General features: G+C 37.7%; 1 protein-coding gene across 1 annotated transcript in view; it reads right to left on the bottom strand.

Annotated features, from left to right (window-relative positions):
* The window catches only part of LOC120430005 (uncharacterized), a 238,338-nt gene that overhangs the window by 69,017 nt on the left and 152,045 nt on the right, over positions 1-17,276 (bottom strand). The window contains 1 exon segment of the mRNA XM_052709458.1: positions 7,750-8,057. Within this exon segment, the coding sequence (XP_052565418.1) occupies positions 7,750-8,057 (308 nt within the window).

The raw sequence follows: 17,276 nt of genomic DNA, 5'->3' as shown, positions 1-17,276 counted from the left end.
CGAGAACCCCAAGAACAATGTTTTACTTAAATCGAAAACAGTAAAAATAATAAAACACCTAACAAAATTTAATAATAATAACAATGAGAAGAATTTCCCAAATTTCCCACCATTTTCGCTAACCTGCAACATTTCCGTGCCGGAAGCAAAAGCTCCAGTAAACAGCCTGCCAAATCGGTTGCTGCTCTCCCAAATTTTATTGAGTCGTAAAACCTCGGTTCAAAGTGGTTTACCGCAAGAATCTTTCAGAGTTTTTTTGCACCCCGTAGGGAATGAAGGCTGCAAGCTTTTTCGCTCGTTTTTTAGTGCATTAGTGAAAATCGAACATTCCACGGAAATGTGCTTTGCCGCAACACTAAAGCATCCTGATTGATAAAGGTTACAGTTTGCAGCAAGCCTGTGTTATTACTTTATAAATTTTGCGGTTTAACGCCACTAAAGCGAAACTGTTAGATACTGAATTGATGGACCACATTCTTCTACAAAAGGTAGAAAGCTCATATTTTCTGATTGTTCTTAAAGCTTGGATAGAAAAAATGTCCAGCTATATAATGCAACTCCAGAAAAACGAGATAAGCTTGAAACGTGACTGGGAGTTGACCCTACGAGCTAGATGTAGCATGAAATCTTATAAGCGATTCAATTGGCGATAATTTGCAATTTTCTACGGTCAGCACCTTTCTTGGTGCTAGTAGCGCAATGGAAAGGTAGCCGAACTTGCGTTAAATTGAGTTGTCCCGTCGCAAAAGCATTTAGGGATGAAATTGGCAACTTATCAAAAATGATGATTCTGGCAATGATCTTTTATGATTGCTTTTTTTCGGGAGGGGGACTTTCAGAAGCTACAAAAATAAGATTTTTTTTAAAAGGTATACTAAAATTATTGACCTTTGAGCATGAAATCAAATACGAAATTAAATTAAATGATTAATTCATTCAGTGTTATAAGCTCATCAAAATATGAAATCTTTTGCAAGAATAACATAAGAAAGCACAAATGCAGCCTTGAACTGTTGCCATTGTTCGTTTATTTTGACGAGATAAGCTCCCATTTAAAAAGCTTTTAAAAGTGTGAAAATTCCTTCCAAGTTTTCTCTAGTAGCTGCATTATGTATGCATTTCCCATTCATTCACAGTTCAACGTGGCGGGAGCGACAATAAGGACCTTGGAACTAACTGCACCCTTCACGGGGTTCTGCTGCTTCGAGAGATTAAGTGTACGTACCCATCCCCACTGACGACCAATCCAGTCACAAGCAACACCTCGTTGTATATGCTAAGGGCACAATTGCACCGTGTTCAGTGAAATTCAGCGCAATAAACTACAGCAACCACTTCCAGCAGGGTGTGATACACTGAATGGTGCTGCTGGTTTAACAACGCGTTGCAGTTGTGCTCTCTTGGCGTGGTGATGTCATTTTGAATGTTTTTAACAAAAATGGGTTGAAAAATCATTTGAAAATGCTTACCAAAATATACAAACATATAAAAATTGAGCCAGGTAAGAACGACAGCAGCTTCCCCAGCAGGAAACATGTACACTGTGGGGAGTACAAGAGTGCAAGTGCGAATGTTCACAAGTCGTTGCAACTGTTTGATATGAAGCCACATAATTCAGTGACAGCAAAACGACACTGTTTTGCTAATAATGTGGTGTCAATGCGGGTCGTGAAGGTTAAATGATTCACTATTGAATGAAATAATTCCACTTATAACCTAGAACATATTTCAAAACTGTTCAACGTTTTGCTATCCTTTTAAACACATAAAATGTCACCCTAGCAAACAGGTGCTGCGCAATGCATAAAAGAATATGCCAAGAACAGTGAATAGCAAATACCACCCACTAGCAACTATCAATGTTTAACCTGAGTAGAAGAAAATGTGTACAACAATGGCCAAGTGGCTGGTTTCCTCTGTTGGCAGAGAACGAGCGGCGGTTCTTTTCCGTTTGATCCAGCACTGTTGCTTCAGAAAATGCTTTCTCTGCTAATGCCATCTAAACATACTCTCGTAAGCAAAGTGTATCATAGAAAGCAAAGCAAATATGAGAAACGACAGGCAAATCTGCCTTTGTGGAATGATTAAAAGTAAAAACTGAACCTGCTGGAAACCATCTTCGTTTTTTTCTGTTTTGACACACGTGATACATAACAATGTTTTGAACGAATGCCATTTAACATATTGATTTTTTTATACAAACAACCTGTTTGGCTAACAGATGATATCAGATATTGTAAACTTCACACCAAAATCTGCGACGTTTCAAAAGGCCGAATGTTTATGGAATTTTGATGGGTAGTCATTTGACCCCAATTTTTTTCTTAAAAATTTCATTAATTTTTGGTAGAATTGACCAATTTGGATACTTCCGGTTGAAAAAGATCCAGAATTGTAACTGTAAGATGGGGGACAAATATGGTCCACTTTTACCGGAGATATTCCGCATTCCGTTGGGGTACCTCGGCCCTCCTATTTGGGTTTTTGGTCAATAGAATAAAAATCATTTCACAGAACAATGCCATTCATTAATACATCATCCAACAAAAATAATTGACAAGGTTAAGTCCTACGAGCAGACGTGCATCGGCACTCAATAGCACTTGACAGTTTTTTAAGGCCATGGCTTGGAAAAGGCACCATATCAATTTGTTTTGTGCCTAAAGTATGTTTTTTTCATTGCACTATGAGGTTCTGAACGACCGAAACCTTTATCTTCACTTATTCGCTAGTTTTAGTGATGAAGTGCTATTTGAGTGCTAAATAGCACATTTAGCACTTGAAATATTTGTGATATTCAAATCACTATTATTTTTTTGCTAATCCAAATTGCATAGTGAACAACGATTATTCAAAGCATCGAACGAAGGCAATCATCTCAAAATGTGGTGAAGTGCTACTGAGTGCCGATGCACGTCTGCCTACGAGGCACCGGAGCCGGTTCCATTTGGGCACCAATCGACATCAGCTCTGTGAACCGTTTCCGGTTGGAACCTGTTCCGGTGTCCGAAGGTCTTGACCATGATTGATAGTTTACTAACATTTTCCCAAAATATGGTGTAATTTGATGGACTCTACCTTAAATGGCAATCGTTTGAAAATTGGCCCAATCTCACCCCTTTGAGGGGGTGACATTGGGTCAAATGAAACTAAAATGATGCTCAAATACAAAGATATAGTAAAAACAAGTCATCCAACAGTGTTTCTTGTTCGAGGGAATCGTATTGACATGCTAAAATATTTGAAGTAGAGATTTTCTAACATTTGGGTACTTTTTGATCAATTCCAACAAAAAATTTAAAAAGTTGATTTTTCGAGCGGTCATTTTTGACCAAAAACGTACCTCAACTTTAGACAGCTGCTAAAATGACAGGATATGTTCTAGAAACGAGATTTTTTCAGAAAAGTCATCTCAAGATGTCCCTTGCACAACCCTTTTAACAGAATTTAGTTTCATTGAGAAGTACCTGAGAAATTTTATAATCCGTAAAAAATAATACTTAAACTCAATCTTACCCCCAGACCCAATGTCACCCCCACTGACGGTATGTGTATTTTGATCAAAAATTCTCCAGTTAGTGCCATAAATGTATGTGCTTGTCCGAGGAAGAGCTGTTGCTGGTAAGTTTATGGCATAACCAGTTATTTTGGAAGTTTAATCAAGCAACAAATAAAAGAGTATTGAAAACATAGCGCGAACTTGAAATAGTTTTCACAGGTACAACCGTAACGCCTAAGATGCGTTATTTTTTTATGACGTTATGAAAAAAATCTAACAGATTGAGAAAAAATAACAGAAGAAGATTATAATAGGTACATTTTCCCTACCTAACTTTTGTAAGGAATTGGACAAAGGGTATCAAACAGATTCTGACTACAATAGTGTGTCAAAATTCAACTCTCGTTCAAACGAATTTAGTTCTGTTTTGCAAACCATAATTTTCAATTTTAGATTTCTTAAGAATTCTTTAATCAAGCTCAGCTTAACCACAGACATAACTGTGGCATAACGTCGCACAGTAGATCCAGGTGTGTGTGTGTGTGTGCAACCATCCAAACGGGACCACGCGGCCACTTCTTACAAATTGAGTTGTTTCCATGTGTTTTTAGATCTACACTCTATACATGCAAATAACTCGCATAGGCATTTGGAAGGTGTTAGCTCTGCCGAGCTTCGGTAACCCATTTCTACGCTGGCTAGCTGAGCGCGAGGTACTTCAGCTTTATCGACAAGCCCCGCCCTGAAGAACGTTTGCATCAATCGGATTCAAACGTTATTTAGAACTTCCGAACCCTTGTCAAATGGACAAGGACCCAGCGCGTATATAGTTGATAGTAACAGTATTCCTAATTCCAGTCATAGCTCACCAAGTCGCGATGGCCTAGTGGTTAGCATTTTTGCTTACCAATTCAAAGGACGGGGGATCGAACCCCACCTCGAGTGACTAAGATTTTTCGTTCTCATTCAGTATTTCAAGTATCTCTATGTATTAAACTGTCTCGTTGGGAGCAGATGGGCATCAAACCCAGGACCATTCGCTTACAAAGCGAACATCGTAACCAGTCAGTCACGGCCGCTCCTTAGTAAGATTGGCGTAGTTGTCTTAATTGGATTGTATGGATGTTAGAGTAGATGAAAGAGTTATTTGAACAAAATTATGGAAAGCTCTCACCAAAAACACAAAATCTTCAACAGCTTGATTCCAATCTTCTCGACACGTTCCTCTTGAATCATCAGCAGGAAGAATCATCAGTAGAATTCCCGGGAGCGGACCTGGTACCGATACACGACTTTGAAGTAATCGGACGATGATCACTACCCACACCTTCTTCCTAGATGTTCCAGCAACGCTTGAATTAACAACCACTTCGCGATTTTTGTTCCTGCCTTTTTTGCTTCTTCAAATTTTAACTGATTTCACAAATTTTAAAGAAAATGTTAAGACGATTTTAAAGTGAAAAATGACAGCAAACGAAAAAACCCAGGCACAGCTTGCTTCGATCTCACGTCGCACAGTGGATCCAGGTGTGACAAAAATCAAAAAATGAAAGTTAAATTTCAGTAGTGTTAGTATTTTTCTATTTTTTCTCATACCTTCAGAAACACTTTCCCAAATTTTGAGCAAGATTGGATGAAATTTGAATTTTGGTGGCTTTGAGAGTGCAGACATTTTTGTTATTTCTAGTAGCTGGAACTTCAAAATTCGCAAAAAATATTTTTTCTTAAAACATGCATAACTTAGCCAATTTTAAACCAAATTTGATTCTTTTGGCTGCATTCGAAAGGTATTTAAAAGTTGTTAATTGTACTGTTCTTCGAACTTTGATTGACCCCTCTCCCCTTTTAAGCTATTCAAACGAAAGAAAGCATTAACTATTTTCAAGATTTTCAACTCTTCAGGAACATTTTTGCTCGAAAGAAAGTGGAACTACTCTTCTCTATTCACGAATTGGATCAAAAAGTCAGATATTGCAATCGCCTTATGATTTTTCTTCATTTTTAAGAATTCAACAAATGTACTAAAATAATAATTGATTTAGGATTTCTTAGATTCCCCCCCCCCCTCCCCACTCTCCTTCTTCTTTTTTTATGACTTGGTTAAATATTCCTGTTGGAATGACTGAAAACTTCAACGGCGAAAATACTTTCTATCGCAGTTTTTACCTTACCTATTTTTATGTGTACACAGCAAAAAATCCGATGGTAAAATCGCATGCAAAAGCATGCACATCACCTTCGTCAAAATAAACACTTAATATTACATACTGCATGTACAATTTTTGCAAACACAAAAAAAAGTTGCAACCAACGGGACTCAAACCCAGCACCTACAGTAGGGACAGGCGCCTTAGCCCGCTCGGCCATCAGACCGATGAAAAACAGGTAGGAAAAACGCATATATGATCTTGACATTTCGGTCAAGTAGGTTTCCCATACTGATGGTCTACATATTTCAGGGTGTAAAATTACATAAAATTGCATAAAATAATGCAATATTTATTTTACACCAAGGCCTTTTACACGCAGCTGGATTACTACTTTTTAGCTGTGTAGCTTAGTACATAAAAAGCAGAGCAGACCTTGGCTCTAGTCGTGGATGAAGAGAAGAGGAATGATGGGAAATAAAAAATATAAAATTGAAAACTTTATTCTCAACTTTATTAATAAGAATGTATCATAAATTATTTTAATTAATAACTCTACTGCAAAAAAGTTAATGATTTATTATTTTTGTAGGTAGAATATTTAAAAGGGGAAGGAGATAAAAACTTGAAATCAAATTTTCGTTGGCCTCAACACAAACCTAGAGTTTTTTCAAAGGTGCTTTAATTTATATTGTTTCACCTTTAAAAAACTCTAGAAATTTCTTCTGATCTTTTTCTACTTAAACTACAGATAATACTAAAATAAAAATGTCATAATAATCTCATAGAGGCCAAATAACACTTTTCCTCAAATACCCAAATTTTGGAACACCCTATTAACTGGACCACCTTAACGTTACTACTGAACTGACCCTGATCAACTTTTCGGAAGATAACAAAGCTGTTATTTAAAAGTGTGGTATCTGCGAATTTTGTTTAACAAAATTTCGGTTATGGATCATCTGATATAGTACCACCCTAACATTTTATTTGTTAAGATTTACACACACACAAAATCAAAATTCCAAGCTACTATTGATAAAAAAATACAATTTCAGCAATAAAAAAAATATTGAAAAAATAATAATTTATTAACCACCATAATGCACTTAGATTTTATTTCATGAAAAAATAAATGTATTTTTTGAATTCAGATTCCAAAAATCACCCTTATATGACATATTTGATAGAATATCTGACATTTTTTTAATTTTGTCACACCTCTGTTCGGAGAGGATTCACTATGCGTCGTGAAGGCTTAAAATTTAATTTTAAATCAATTTCTCGTCATTTGTTTTGGATTTCCGGCAATGTAATTCCGAGTTGGTATCAACTTTTTCGATCTAAAGGCCATCAAGGGTCGGTAGCAGAGTTGACAGGTTAAAACAGAAAAAAATCTTGCAAGGCTGGATATTTTTTTTAAAAAAGCTGTCCATAAATTACAAGAGAAGCGAAATAATGAATTGATTCAAAGATTTTTTGGACTCATGTAGTTCAAACAAGCCTTCAATAAATATTGAAACCTAATTAAGGCTTTGGAAGGCATCATTCCAGATCGGCCATTTGGCGGCCATGTTTGTTTTAGAAAAATATTCAAATCTTGATTCAGAAGTTTTCAACCAAAAAACGGTTTTCTTTGTGTTGTTTGTAAAAGCATTTTACACATAGTGAAAGTGAAAGACACTATCTACGACCTTAAATATTGACTAGATTTTTAATTTGCATTAAACTAGTTCATTTAAGTTAAAATGAATCAAAATTGACAGAAAATTAAAAATCAGTAAAAATATGGAAACGAAAAAGGATGGCTAATCTTTATACTGGCTGATTCTTGAAAAAATCATTATTTTTTTAATTCAAATTTTGAAAATGCGATAGATAAATTTCTTTCCGTGCGCTAATGTGATCAGTTTTACATTTTGAATTTTTTTACACATATTTCAACTAGAGCAAAGTATAGAAATTCGAAGACACCCAAAACGATCTTGTCGGTCGTCAAAACTGCATCACATGTGACATTCATTTGGGTCCTGCCGGAAGACCCAACCGTCGTAGCCCAACCGAATGTTTATTTGGCAGTATTCCTGCGTTGTGGGTACTTACATTTAATGTACTGCTCGTTTCTCGCAATAACCTTCTCGGCGTTTTTGCGCGCCAAAAAGAACCACTCCGACGTGTTGCCGAGGTAGTGATACTCGGCGGCCAGGTCTTTGGCGAGGGACGCTCCCTGGTCGGGCGGGGGCAACCGGTACGCGAACGGACAGAACAACCCGTTCTTCGCCGGATGCTGGTTCCAGTCGAAGCAATTTCCGGCGGCGAAAATGTCATCGTCAAACTCCACCATCGACAGGACGGACGCGTGGAGTAGATGCTCCGACGCCTGGACGTCGGGTGAGGCAAACTTGAAGATGCTGCAAATAGAAGAAGAGAGGAAGGGGGGAAACCCCAGATTCCGGACATTAGCAGTCATGTTGTGGTGAGTGGCACTTCATATATTGAGCGTGTATAGCGGTGGGTCTTATATGGATGGGTGTAAATCGAAGGTCATAAAAAATGAAGGGCAACCCCACGAGGGTGTCCTTCTGGTGGTGCCAACTGTCACAAAGTTGTTGCATGTTGCCAATAAAAAGGCACATCTTTTCAAACAAGAGATTGCAATTTTGAATTCAATACTAGTCAAAAACATATTTTTTTCTTTACCCAAACATGTGAAAATGAGTCTCCTCGTTTATTACCAGAACGCAGGTGGTATTCGAACCAAAACTAACCAGTTTAACTCGGCCCTAGCCAGCAGCGATTACCATGTGATAGCGGTGTCTGAAACGTGGCTTCGTGATGGTATTCTGGATTCAGAGCTCTCATCCAACTATCAATTTTTTCGAAAAGATCGTAGTCCTGCTACGAGTGAACTGAGGCGAGGAGGTGGTTGCCTTGTTGCCGTGAAGAATGGACTCGACGCAACTCTTGTGAAACTCGCCGGCTATGATCATCTGGAGCAGACCATAATTCGTGTCAAAGTTCGGCGGCAAAATGTATTTTTGTGCTGCATCTACATAAGACCGAACAGCCCGAACGATATCTACCTTTCGCACTACGCAGCTGTCCGTGAAGTGTTATCGAAAGCTGGCGTAAACGACTTAGTGACTGTAGTTGGAGACTACAACTTGCCTGGTCTGCGCTGGACGTTTGACGACGACGTGAACGCATTCATTCCCAACAATGCCTCGACCGAAATTGAACTTGACCTTATGGAATCCTTACTGACGTCCGGAATGCAGCAGGTTTGTAATCTCTCCAATGCTAGAGGCAACATACTTGACCTAGCTTTCGTGAACGACGCAGATAGAGTTGACCTGATCGAACCTCCGTCGGCTATTCTCAAACCCGACCGACATCACAAACAGTTTGTACTGAAGGTTGACCTCCACCACAATCCCGACCAAGTTAGCCAACACTCTGCTGACGTTGCTGATTTTGACTTCAACCGATGTGACCATGTTGCTGTTACGGATGCATTGAATCAAATCGACTGGGACAACGTGCTGAACTCGGAAGACGCCAACACTCAAGCATCACAGTTCTACAGCGTATTATTTGACGTGATTCAACAGCTCGTGCCGAGGAAACGGATAGCTAGAGATCGATCAATCAAACAACCATGGTGGAATGCTGAGTTACGGCATAAGCGGAACATTCTGCGCAAAGCAAGGAAACGACTGTTTCGGTCGAAATCACCGGAGGATAACGTTTGTGTCGAGCGACTGGAAACGGAGTACGAGCTGCTGAACGAAACACTGTACCGTGAGTACCTCGACAACATTCAAACCCGCTTAACGGATGACCCTTCGTCGTTTTGGAGTTACGTTAAGAGCAGGAAGCGAACTGATGGCATTCCTTCCGTGGTCGATTCGGGTGATCGTAGCTCAAACAGTCCTGAAGAAGCAGCTAATTTATTTGCCGACTTTTTCAAAGGCGTGTTCAACCATGGCTTGCACACCGCTCCAGCAGATTATCTCGACGAAATTCCCTCCCACAACATTGACATGCCATTTCCGGTTCTTTCTGAAGCAGAAGTTCTAGAAGCTTTGGCTGCAGTTGACTCTTCAAAAGGCCCTGGTCCTGATAAGCTGCCACCTTCTTTCATTAAAATGTGCGCTGGATCGTTGGCACACCCTGTAAGCTTAGTCTTCAACCGATCGCTTACAAATGGTCAGTTCCCAGATGTGTGGAAAGTTGCTGCCATTACGCCAATTCATAAATCTGGACGAAGGAAAGATGTTCAAAACTACAGACCGATCTCAATACTATCCTGCCTGCCAAAAGTTCTAGAACAACTGATTCACAAAAGAATGTACGCTGCCGCAGTCCCCATCATATCGGAGTTTCAGCATGGGTTCGTGAAGAAACGATCCACAGTCTCGAACTTGATGCTGTACGTTAGCTCGATAAATTCCAGCCTTGAGAAACGGTGCCAGGTTGATTCCGTGTACGTGGACTTTGCCAAAGCCTTTGATAAGGTGCCTCATAACTTGGCAATTGAAAAGCTGAGACGTATGGGATTCCCTCGCTGGCTCACGGTATGGCTCTCTTCCTATCTGACCGGCAGAACAGGGTTTGTTCGCATAGGAAGCTCACGATCGCTCCAGTTTGCCGTGACCTCCGGAGTGCCGCAGGGAAGCCACCTCGGCCCATTGATCTTTTTACTGTTCGTCAACGACATTTGCACTCACCTCAAATCCCAAAAGTTGCTGTATGCAGATGACCTCAAAGTGTTTCGTGTTGTTTCCTCTGCCATCGATTGCGTCGCCCTGCAGCAGGATATCTGCGCTATTAACGAATGGTGTGTTAGGAACGGGATGAAGGTGAATGAAGAGAAATGCAACGTCATCAGCTTCTCTAAGAAACAGGACACGATTCACTACCGATATGAGATGAATTCACACTTGTTAACTCGTGTCGACTGCATCAAAGACCTCGGCGTAATGATGGACCACAAGCTCACCTTCGACAAGCATGTCGCTGTCACTTCCGCTAAGGCCTTTGCAACGCTGGGATTCCTTCGACGTAACACGGTGGACTTCGAGAACATTCGGGCACTTAAAACGCTGTACATCTCTCTGGTACGAAGTATTCTCGAGTATGCTGTGCAAGTCTGGGCACCGCATTACGCAGTTCTGTGTGACCGCTTGGAGAAAGTGCAGAAAAGCTTTACACTATACGCTCTACGTCGCCTGCCCTGGAGGAACCCTGCGTACCTAACAAGTTACGATGACCGCCGAAGATTACTACAATTAGAATCTCTAGAACATCGCCGGATTTTCCTGCAACGTCTGTTTGTGTTTGACGTTCTTACAAACCGAGTAGACTGCCCGGAGATCCGTCAGAAAATGAGCCTTCACGAGCCCCAACGTGCGCTGAGAACCTACCTGCCGTTTAGGATCGCTAGGCACACTACCGTTTACGGACAAAACCACCCGATCGATCGCTGCTGCCGTTATTTCAACCCAGTTTGGTGCTTTTTTAATTTCGACATGACAAAAGAACTATTTAAAACTAAAATTAGAAACGTGTTGTGACGTACCTTTATGTTTTTAATGTTTTATATCTGTTTATACGTTTAGTTTATAAGTATATACAGTCTGTGCGGCATAATGCCGAAGACGGTGACAAAAAAAAAAAAAATAATACTAGTAGGCTGAATATTTCCGTTTGATACAAAGTCAAACCAGCTCAAAATAACTCTCAAAGTAATCCTTCATAAATCTTGCACGCAAAAATGGCCTATAGAATCTATGAAAAAAATATTATGAGAACAAAAAATACAATATTAGGAGCTGGTTTCTCTCTCTTCATTTTCTAAGGAAATGTTCTTTTGTTGTTCTGTTAAGTGTGACAGGAAATCCGGTACGAATACAAGTTTCTAGAGGAATGCTAAGATGTTAAAATTATGGAAGTGAACACACGTACTCAGGCGCATAGAAAGCAACATTTTCCCAAATTTGGAGAAAAGGACTTCCTTACGACGCTGTCGGGTTCTTTGTGTTCTAATCGGGAAAATGGCTAAATACGGCTGAGCTCATCAGAACTCACCACTCATGAGCGGATTCAAGCTTTTCAAGCTCATCGTGGGTGGTAAGAAAGGCGGGAGGGGAGACATTTTCTCACATCTCCCACAGAGACATTTCGAGTCATAGACGAGACCGGTGATAATAATGAAGGATGTTGGGGAAAGGAATAGCCTAAGCGTTCCATTGTTCCGAGGCGGATATTCCTTCCGGATTCAATTCTTCTTTTTACTCCCAGCGGGGCAGGCGTGAGGCGAATGCTTCAACCATGGTTTGACTTAATACTTCTGCTTCCGATAAGCAGAAGCTTATGAGTTGAGTTGAATCTGTGCGAAGCTTGCGCCTCCACGTGGGGGGGGCACGTGCTCAAACGACGAATACTAAACAGCGAGCTGATTGCTGCTCTTAAAACGAGATGAGTGCGTGTGTGTGTGTGTTTGAAAAGCCTGGTGACTGCTTTCAATTCACGTCACTTTTCACGCGACATACAGGGTTTTGAGTTTGCTTGCTGCAGAGTGCTCTAACTAAGATTATTAGCTTACGTTACTTGCTTTTGTCGCTTCGGTTTGGGGTGCTGCCTGTCGTGGAAAATTGCTGATACTTGTAGCATTATCAATGGTAATTGTGTAAAATTAACCATCATTGCCAGAGTTAAATTGTGGATGTCACTCAAGCGAAGCGAATGGTTTACCAGGAATAGAATATGTCTCTTCCAATTACAACATAATCCACTTATGAGTTTTTGTATTTCATTTGGCTCGAAACACGTGAAAAGATCACAAGAAATTTTAAATACTGAGCTTTCCACATATAAATCAACAAAACTGCTGAATAAAACAAAACAAAATTGATTTATATTGATCCTGTAACACCCAATCCCACTTCTAGACGGACTTTGGTCTAAAAAATCGCAGAAAATCAATTTTAAATTTTCAAAAAAAAACCTGACAAAGGAAAAATCTTCAATTTTAAGAACAAAATTTAAATGAAGTGAAGACATGAAATCTGTTGGTTTAGTTGAGACATTAACTTTGGTTTCAGTCAAAAGTTTTTTTTTGTTAATCAAAAATCAATTCTAAAATATAGAACAAAAAAAACTCGTTGCCCTTTTCTCTTACGCATTGATTAAACTTGTTGTGATTAAAACAAAAAAAGGAGATTTATATTTCATACACTTATTTTTAAATGAACAGTCTGAATAGATACATAAAATAAAAAAAATTGATTCGAAAAATGAGTTAAAAATTGCATAAGTACACACTAGGGTGACAATAAAAAATCGACCTCAGGGATGCCCCTTGATTAGACTGTGACGTTTCTCGAAATTTTCAATTTCCTGGGAATCGAGAGTTGAATTTTGCCATTTCCCGGGAATTCTCGGGACCCGGGATTTTTTTTAATATGGCTATTGACATATAACATCCAATTAATCATGTTAAAATTACTTCATATACAGTGCAAGGGTTTTCAGCAAGGCCTCAGACAGGCAAGTAATCAATAATTACTTTGATTTAAAGCTGGTAATTAGGTAATTAATTACTTAGTAATTCATGGTAATTCGAGTAATTTAAAGACATTATTTGGTAATTAAAGTATTTTTTTTTTATATTGCACTTCTTCAACGAAACTTTTTGATTTTTTTATATAATCTATTATAACAGTATTTCTTTTAAATTTCAAATAAGAGTGTGTGACACTCTTACAAAGATTGAAAAAAGAGTTGTTCTGTATGTAGAAGGTCTTATTTACCATAGTTCTCTCTTAAAACATTCAACATGTTGTTTTGCTAAGCTGATTAACAACAAAAGGCAACGCCATGATATATTACCCAGTGAAAAATGTTTTATGAATCCAAAATCAATTTATTTTTATTAAATAATTGTAAAAAATATGAGTTTTTTTATAAAGAACCTATTGTCTTTCATATGTATATAGGGCTTAATAGAAAAAAAAGTCGATAAATATGATTTCTTTTTTTTCGCAAGAACTACATTAGAGTTATTTTTTTATGTTTTTTCTTCTAATAAACCGTCAAAATTATTTGAAATTTATGTGGATCAAATATTTAAAAATCAAATTTATATAATCATCGTTGATAGAAGCAAAGTTTCCAAGTGATAGCCATTCAAAAATTAATTAAAATAAAAATAAGTTTTTTTTAAATATATTTTTCAACTAACTACAGCAGTTGACAGTCCTGTAATATCTCTTTTTAAGAGTTGAACTATTTTCCTGAAAAATTTCCAAATATTTCTGAGACAAATGTTTCATTGTTAAAAAACAAACTCAAAGTAATTAGAATTGACAAATTACACACTATCCATATTTTTGGTAACGGATTTTTTTATTTACTTGAGAAAAAAAACGAAATAATGTCAAACCAATGATCGAAAACATTTTAAAATTTAACGTTATTTGATAAATTTCACAGCCGCTGCAAATATTTTTCAAAGTTTATGTTTGGCTCGAAAATCAGGGGGCCTTTTTTCAAACAATTTCAATATTTCAATGGCATTCGACTTGCCAAGTTTCAGCACCCTCTAGTGGGAGAAAATTTTCAATGCGTAAACAAGAAACTATTGCGAAATATTCTGCTATTTTCAATAAAAAATTTTACAAAAAATTCACAATATTCACAATATTGGAACAAAAAAAAAGAAATAAAAAAGCATAATTAAATACTTTGAACAAAACAATACTGTCTGTCCTTTGCTTGATATTTTATGTTTTTTTTATTTTATTTCATAAAGTTTTATTTTTGAAAGAGCTATCGAATGATCTGTTTATAAATATTATAGTTTAGAACCGTAGAAGTAAATACTTAAATTTATTTAATATTAAATTAAATATTGTTTTATCATAATGAAAAGTAATAAAGTAATTAATGTAATTTAATAATTTGGACCAGTAATTTGAGTAATTAATTGGCAGACTGGCAAGTAATAAACGCTTCTGGAAACCCTTGATACAGTGGACTCTCTCGTTGTTGATCTTTTTGGGAGTCAAGATTATAATTTGAAATTTTTTATTTTTGTCAAAAGTGCACTTTTTATAAGATTTTTGTAAAGTAAAACAAGCTAATTAATAATTTCCCAGTATCGGAAAAGAATCAGGAAAGCCCAAATTTTCAGAATTGGTTGCCAGAGTTTTTTTTTTTTCAAAATATAAATTAATATTGAGGTTGATGCGAAACACAAAATGACTTAAGGGTGCACAGTAACCAAGGAAGTTGTTGTCTTCTTATTCAAAAATTTTCAGAATTACGGACCCTAAATGAGGCAAATTTGGTTGGAAATCGCTTTGTAGACAGTACCTTAGAGGATGAATAAAAAAAATGTATCGCTAGTTTCCGTAGTTTTGAAAATACCAAAATATATGTAACAAAACAATCTTAGTGCAAAAGCTCTGATTGATGTGCACCGTTAATGACACCAAAAAAGGAATTTAAAAGAAAATTGATTTGGGTTTACTTTTTTCTTGCTACCCTTAGTTACAGTTTATGTGAATTTTTGTCAAATTAATATTCAAATTTTCTGAATATGAAGATCAGAGAAGCATTGGTTTATTTCAAAAAAAAAAAATCAGATGAGTTTATATATTTTTTCATTTTTTTTTGTCACCCTAGTACACACAGTTGTAACTCAACGTTGTGCCTTCTAGAGGGTGAGCGGGAATTCCCAGGAAAAATTTCCCGGGAAATCGACCATTTTTGGACCTCTCGATTCCCGGGAAATTTGCAAAATTCAATTCTTGGTTCCCGGGAAATTGAAAATAGAGAATATCGTCACCCTCTAGTGCCTTCCAATGAACAATGGAAGACTTTTATTAAATACTCAACACCAACAAGTTTACAATGGGCATAAAATAATGAAACAAAAACATTTTTTTTCTCAGTGAGTAGGAAAGGCAACAGGTTTGATTTTATTTAATCAACATTTGATTTTTTTTTTCCTTTTTGAAATACAATTTCCATTGACAAGCATTTTTTTCCGGCAAACAAAAACTCCAGCGACTTGTATTCCACCAACGACGTGTTCCCTTGATTTCCCATGGCGTAACCAGCAAGAAAGTGAATATCGTCATGCGTCGACATCGTTTTGCTAGTGAGAGCGTCGTCGTACCCTTTATAAATAATTCGCAATTTGTCAGCATCACGTATCATTACGCCAAATACAGTAAATGTGTGTCGGGAACGAAAAGAAAGCTCATACGTTAGAGGCGAAAGCGAAATCATCCCTCTAATAAAACGTGAGCTTTGGAACGATAGGGTGGCGCTGCTGTTTGACACAAGAAATCGTTTGAGGGGGAAGGAAGATTTTGTTCAAATATTTTTTTTTATTTTGTAAAAATGATTGTGGATTTTCAGTCAAACTCAGTTTTGCTTAGGTTGATTATTTAGTGGTAGTCAGTATCAGGATCACTCAACTAGTCACCCTATAGCTATAGCAAAATAAAGTCCCTCAGCAAAATCTGATGAATAAATTTTGTGATAAAAGTGTCGTTACGATCCTATCCCACCAGAGGCCCAAACAGTTTGGCAGCAAGCGCAAAAATCAAAACAGGCGTCAACGCCCACGCGTTTTGCTTGCCAGTTTAGATTGAATCCAGATTTGTTTTCCAATTTGCCTTCTCACTCCTCTCCCCGCCACTTACCCATGTCTCTTCTGTTTGTTTAGGGGGAGTATTTCCCAAAAGTGACAATAAAATTAAATTTACGAACATGTGAACGAAAATAATTTCTAGAAGGGGAAGAAGTGCTTGAAGTCAGTATACTTTGTATTGTTAAAAAAAATCACTTCCATTGTTTGATCCCTAACTTTTACTCGTAAGATTTCGTAGCATTTATAAACAAAACATGTTTTTAATAATCCTGAAACTTTCATACCACACTTGGAATTTTTGCACTGATATTTTTTTTTGATCCAACCTCGATGTGTTCATTTCTCACATTTCGATACATAGGAATCCCTTTATTTGTGTTCTCATTTTTGTTTGTTTATAAGGCACCGTTAACTGACGTGGCATAAGTTTCGATAAAAATATAAATCGGTTCCAATTTGTTATCAATTTTTGTTTTTGCTACTTGTTGGTTTGTTTCATCGGTTGGATTGGTTTGGCGCGCTACAAATATTTGGCACTTGATGTGAAGCTTCGGAAAATGTACAATTTTTTACGGTACTCAGCGTGACAAATCCCAACATTGCTGGCGGGCGCCATCGAGTGCTAGATAAACTTTCCCGATGCATCCCAATCCAATACATTCCATCTGTTGCACGCTTCCACGCGTCCCACTGGAGTGGTGAGAGATAGTGATGGGGTTTTAAAACAAGAAGAAAAAAAAAAAAAACACTCCAGCAAACCCGAGTCAACAGCAACCGAACCAACGGAAATTGAATCCATTCTCAGAAATACCGTACCTATAACTCGATTTGACGGTGCACTCAGGAATGTTTCTCGCTGCACAGAGTGAGGTTTTTGGTTTGGATACTGGAATGTTTGCGATTTTTGGATTTGAGCATGAATGAAATGAAACATTTCTCTTTCAACTGTTCATGGTTGCATGTG

The sequence above is a fragment of the Culex pipiens genome, chromosome 3 (assembly GCF_016801865.2).
Source record: "Culex pipiens pallens isolate TS chromosome 3, TS_CPP_V2, whole genome shotgun sequence".
In the NCBI taxonomy this organism is placed as follows: Eukaryota; Metazoa; Arthropoda; class Insecta; order Diptera; family Culicidae; genus Culex; species Culex pipiens.
This window is presented reverse-complemented; position numbering and strand designations above follow the sequence as displayed.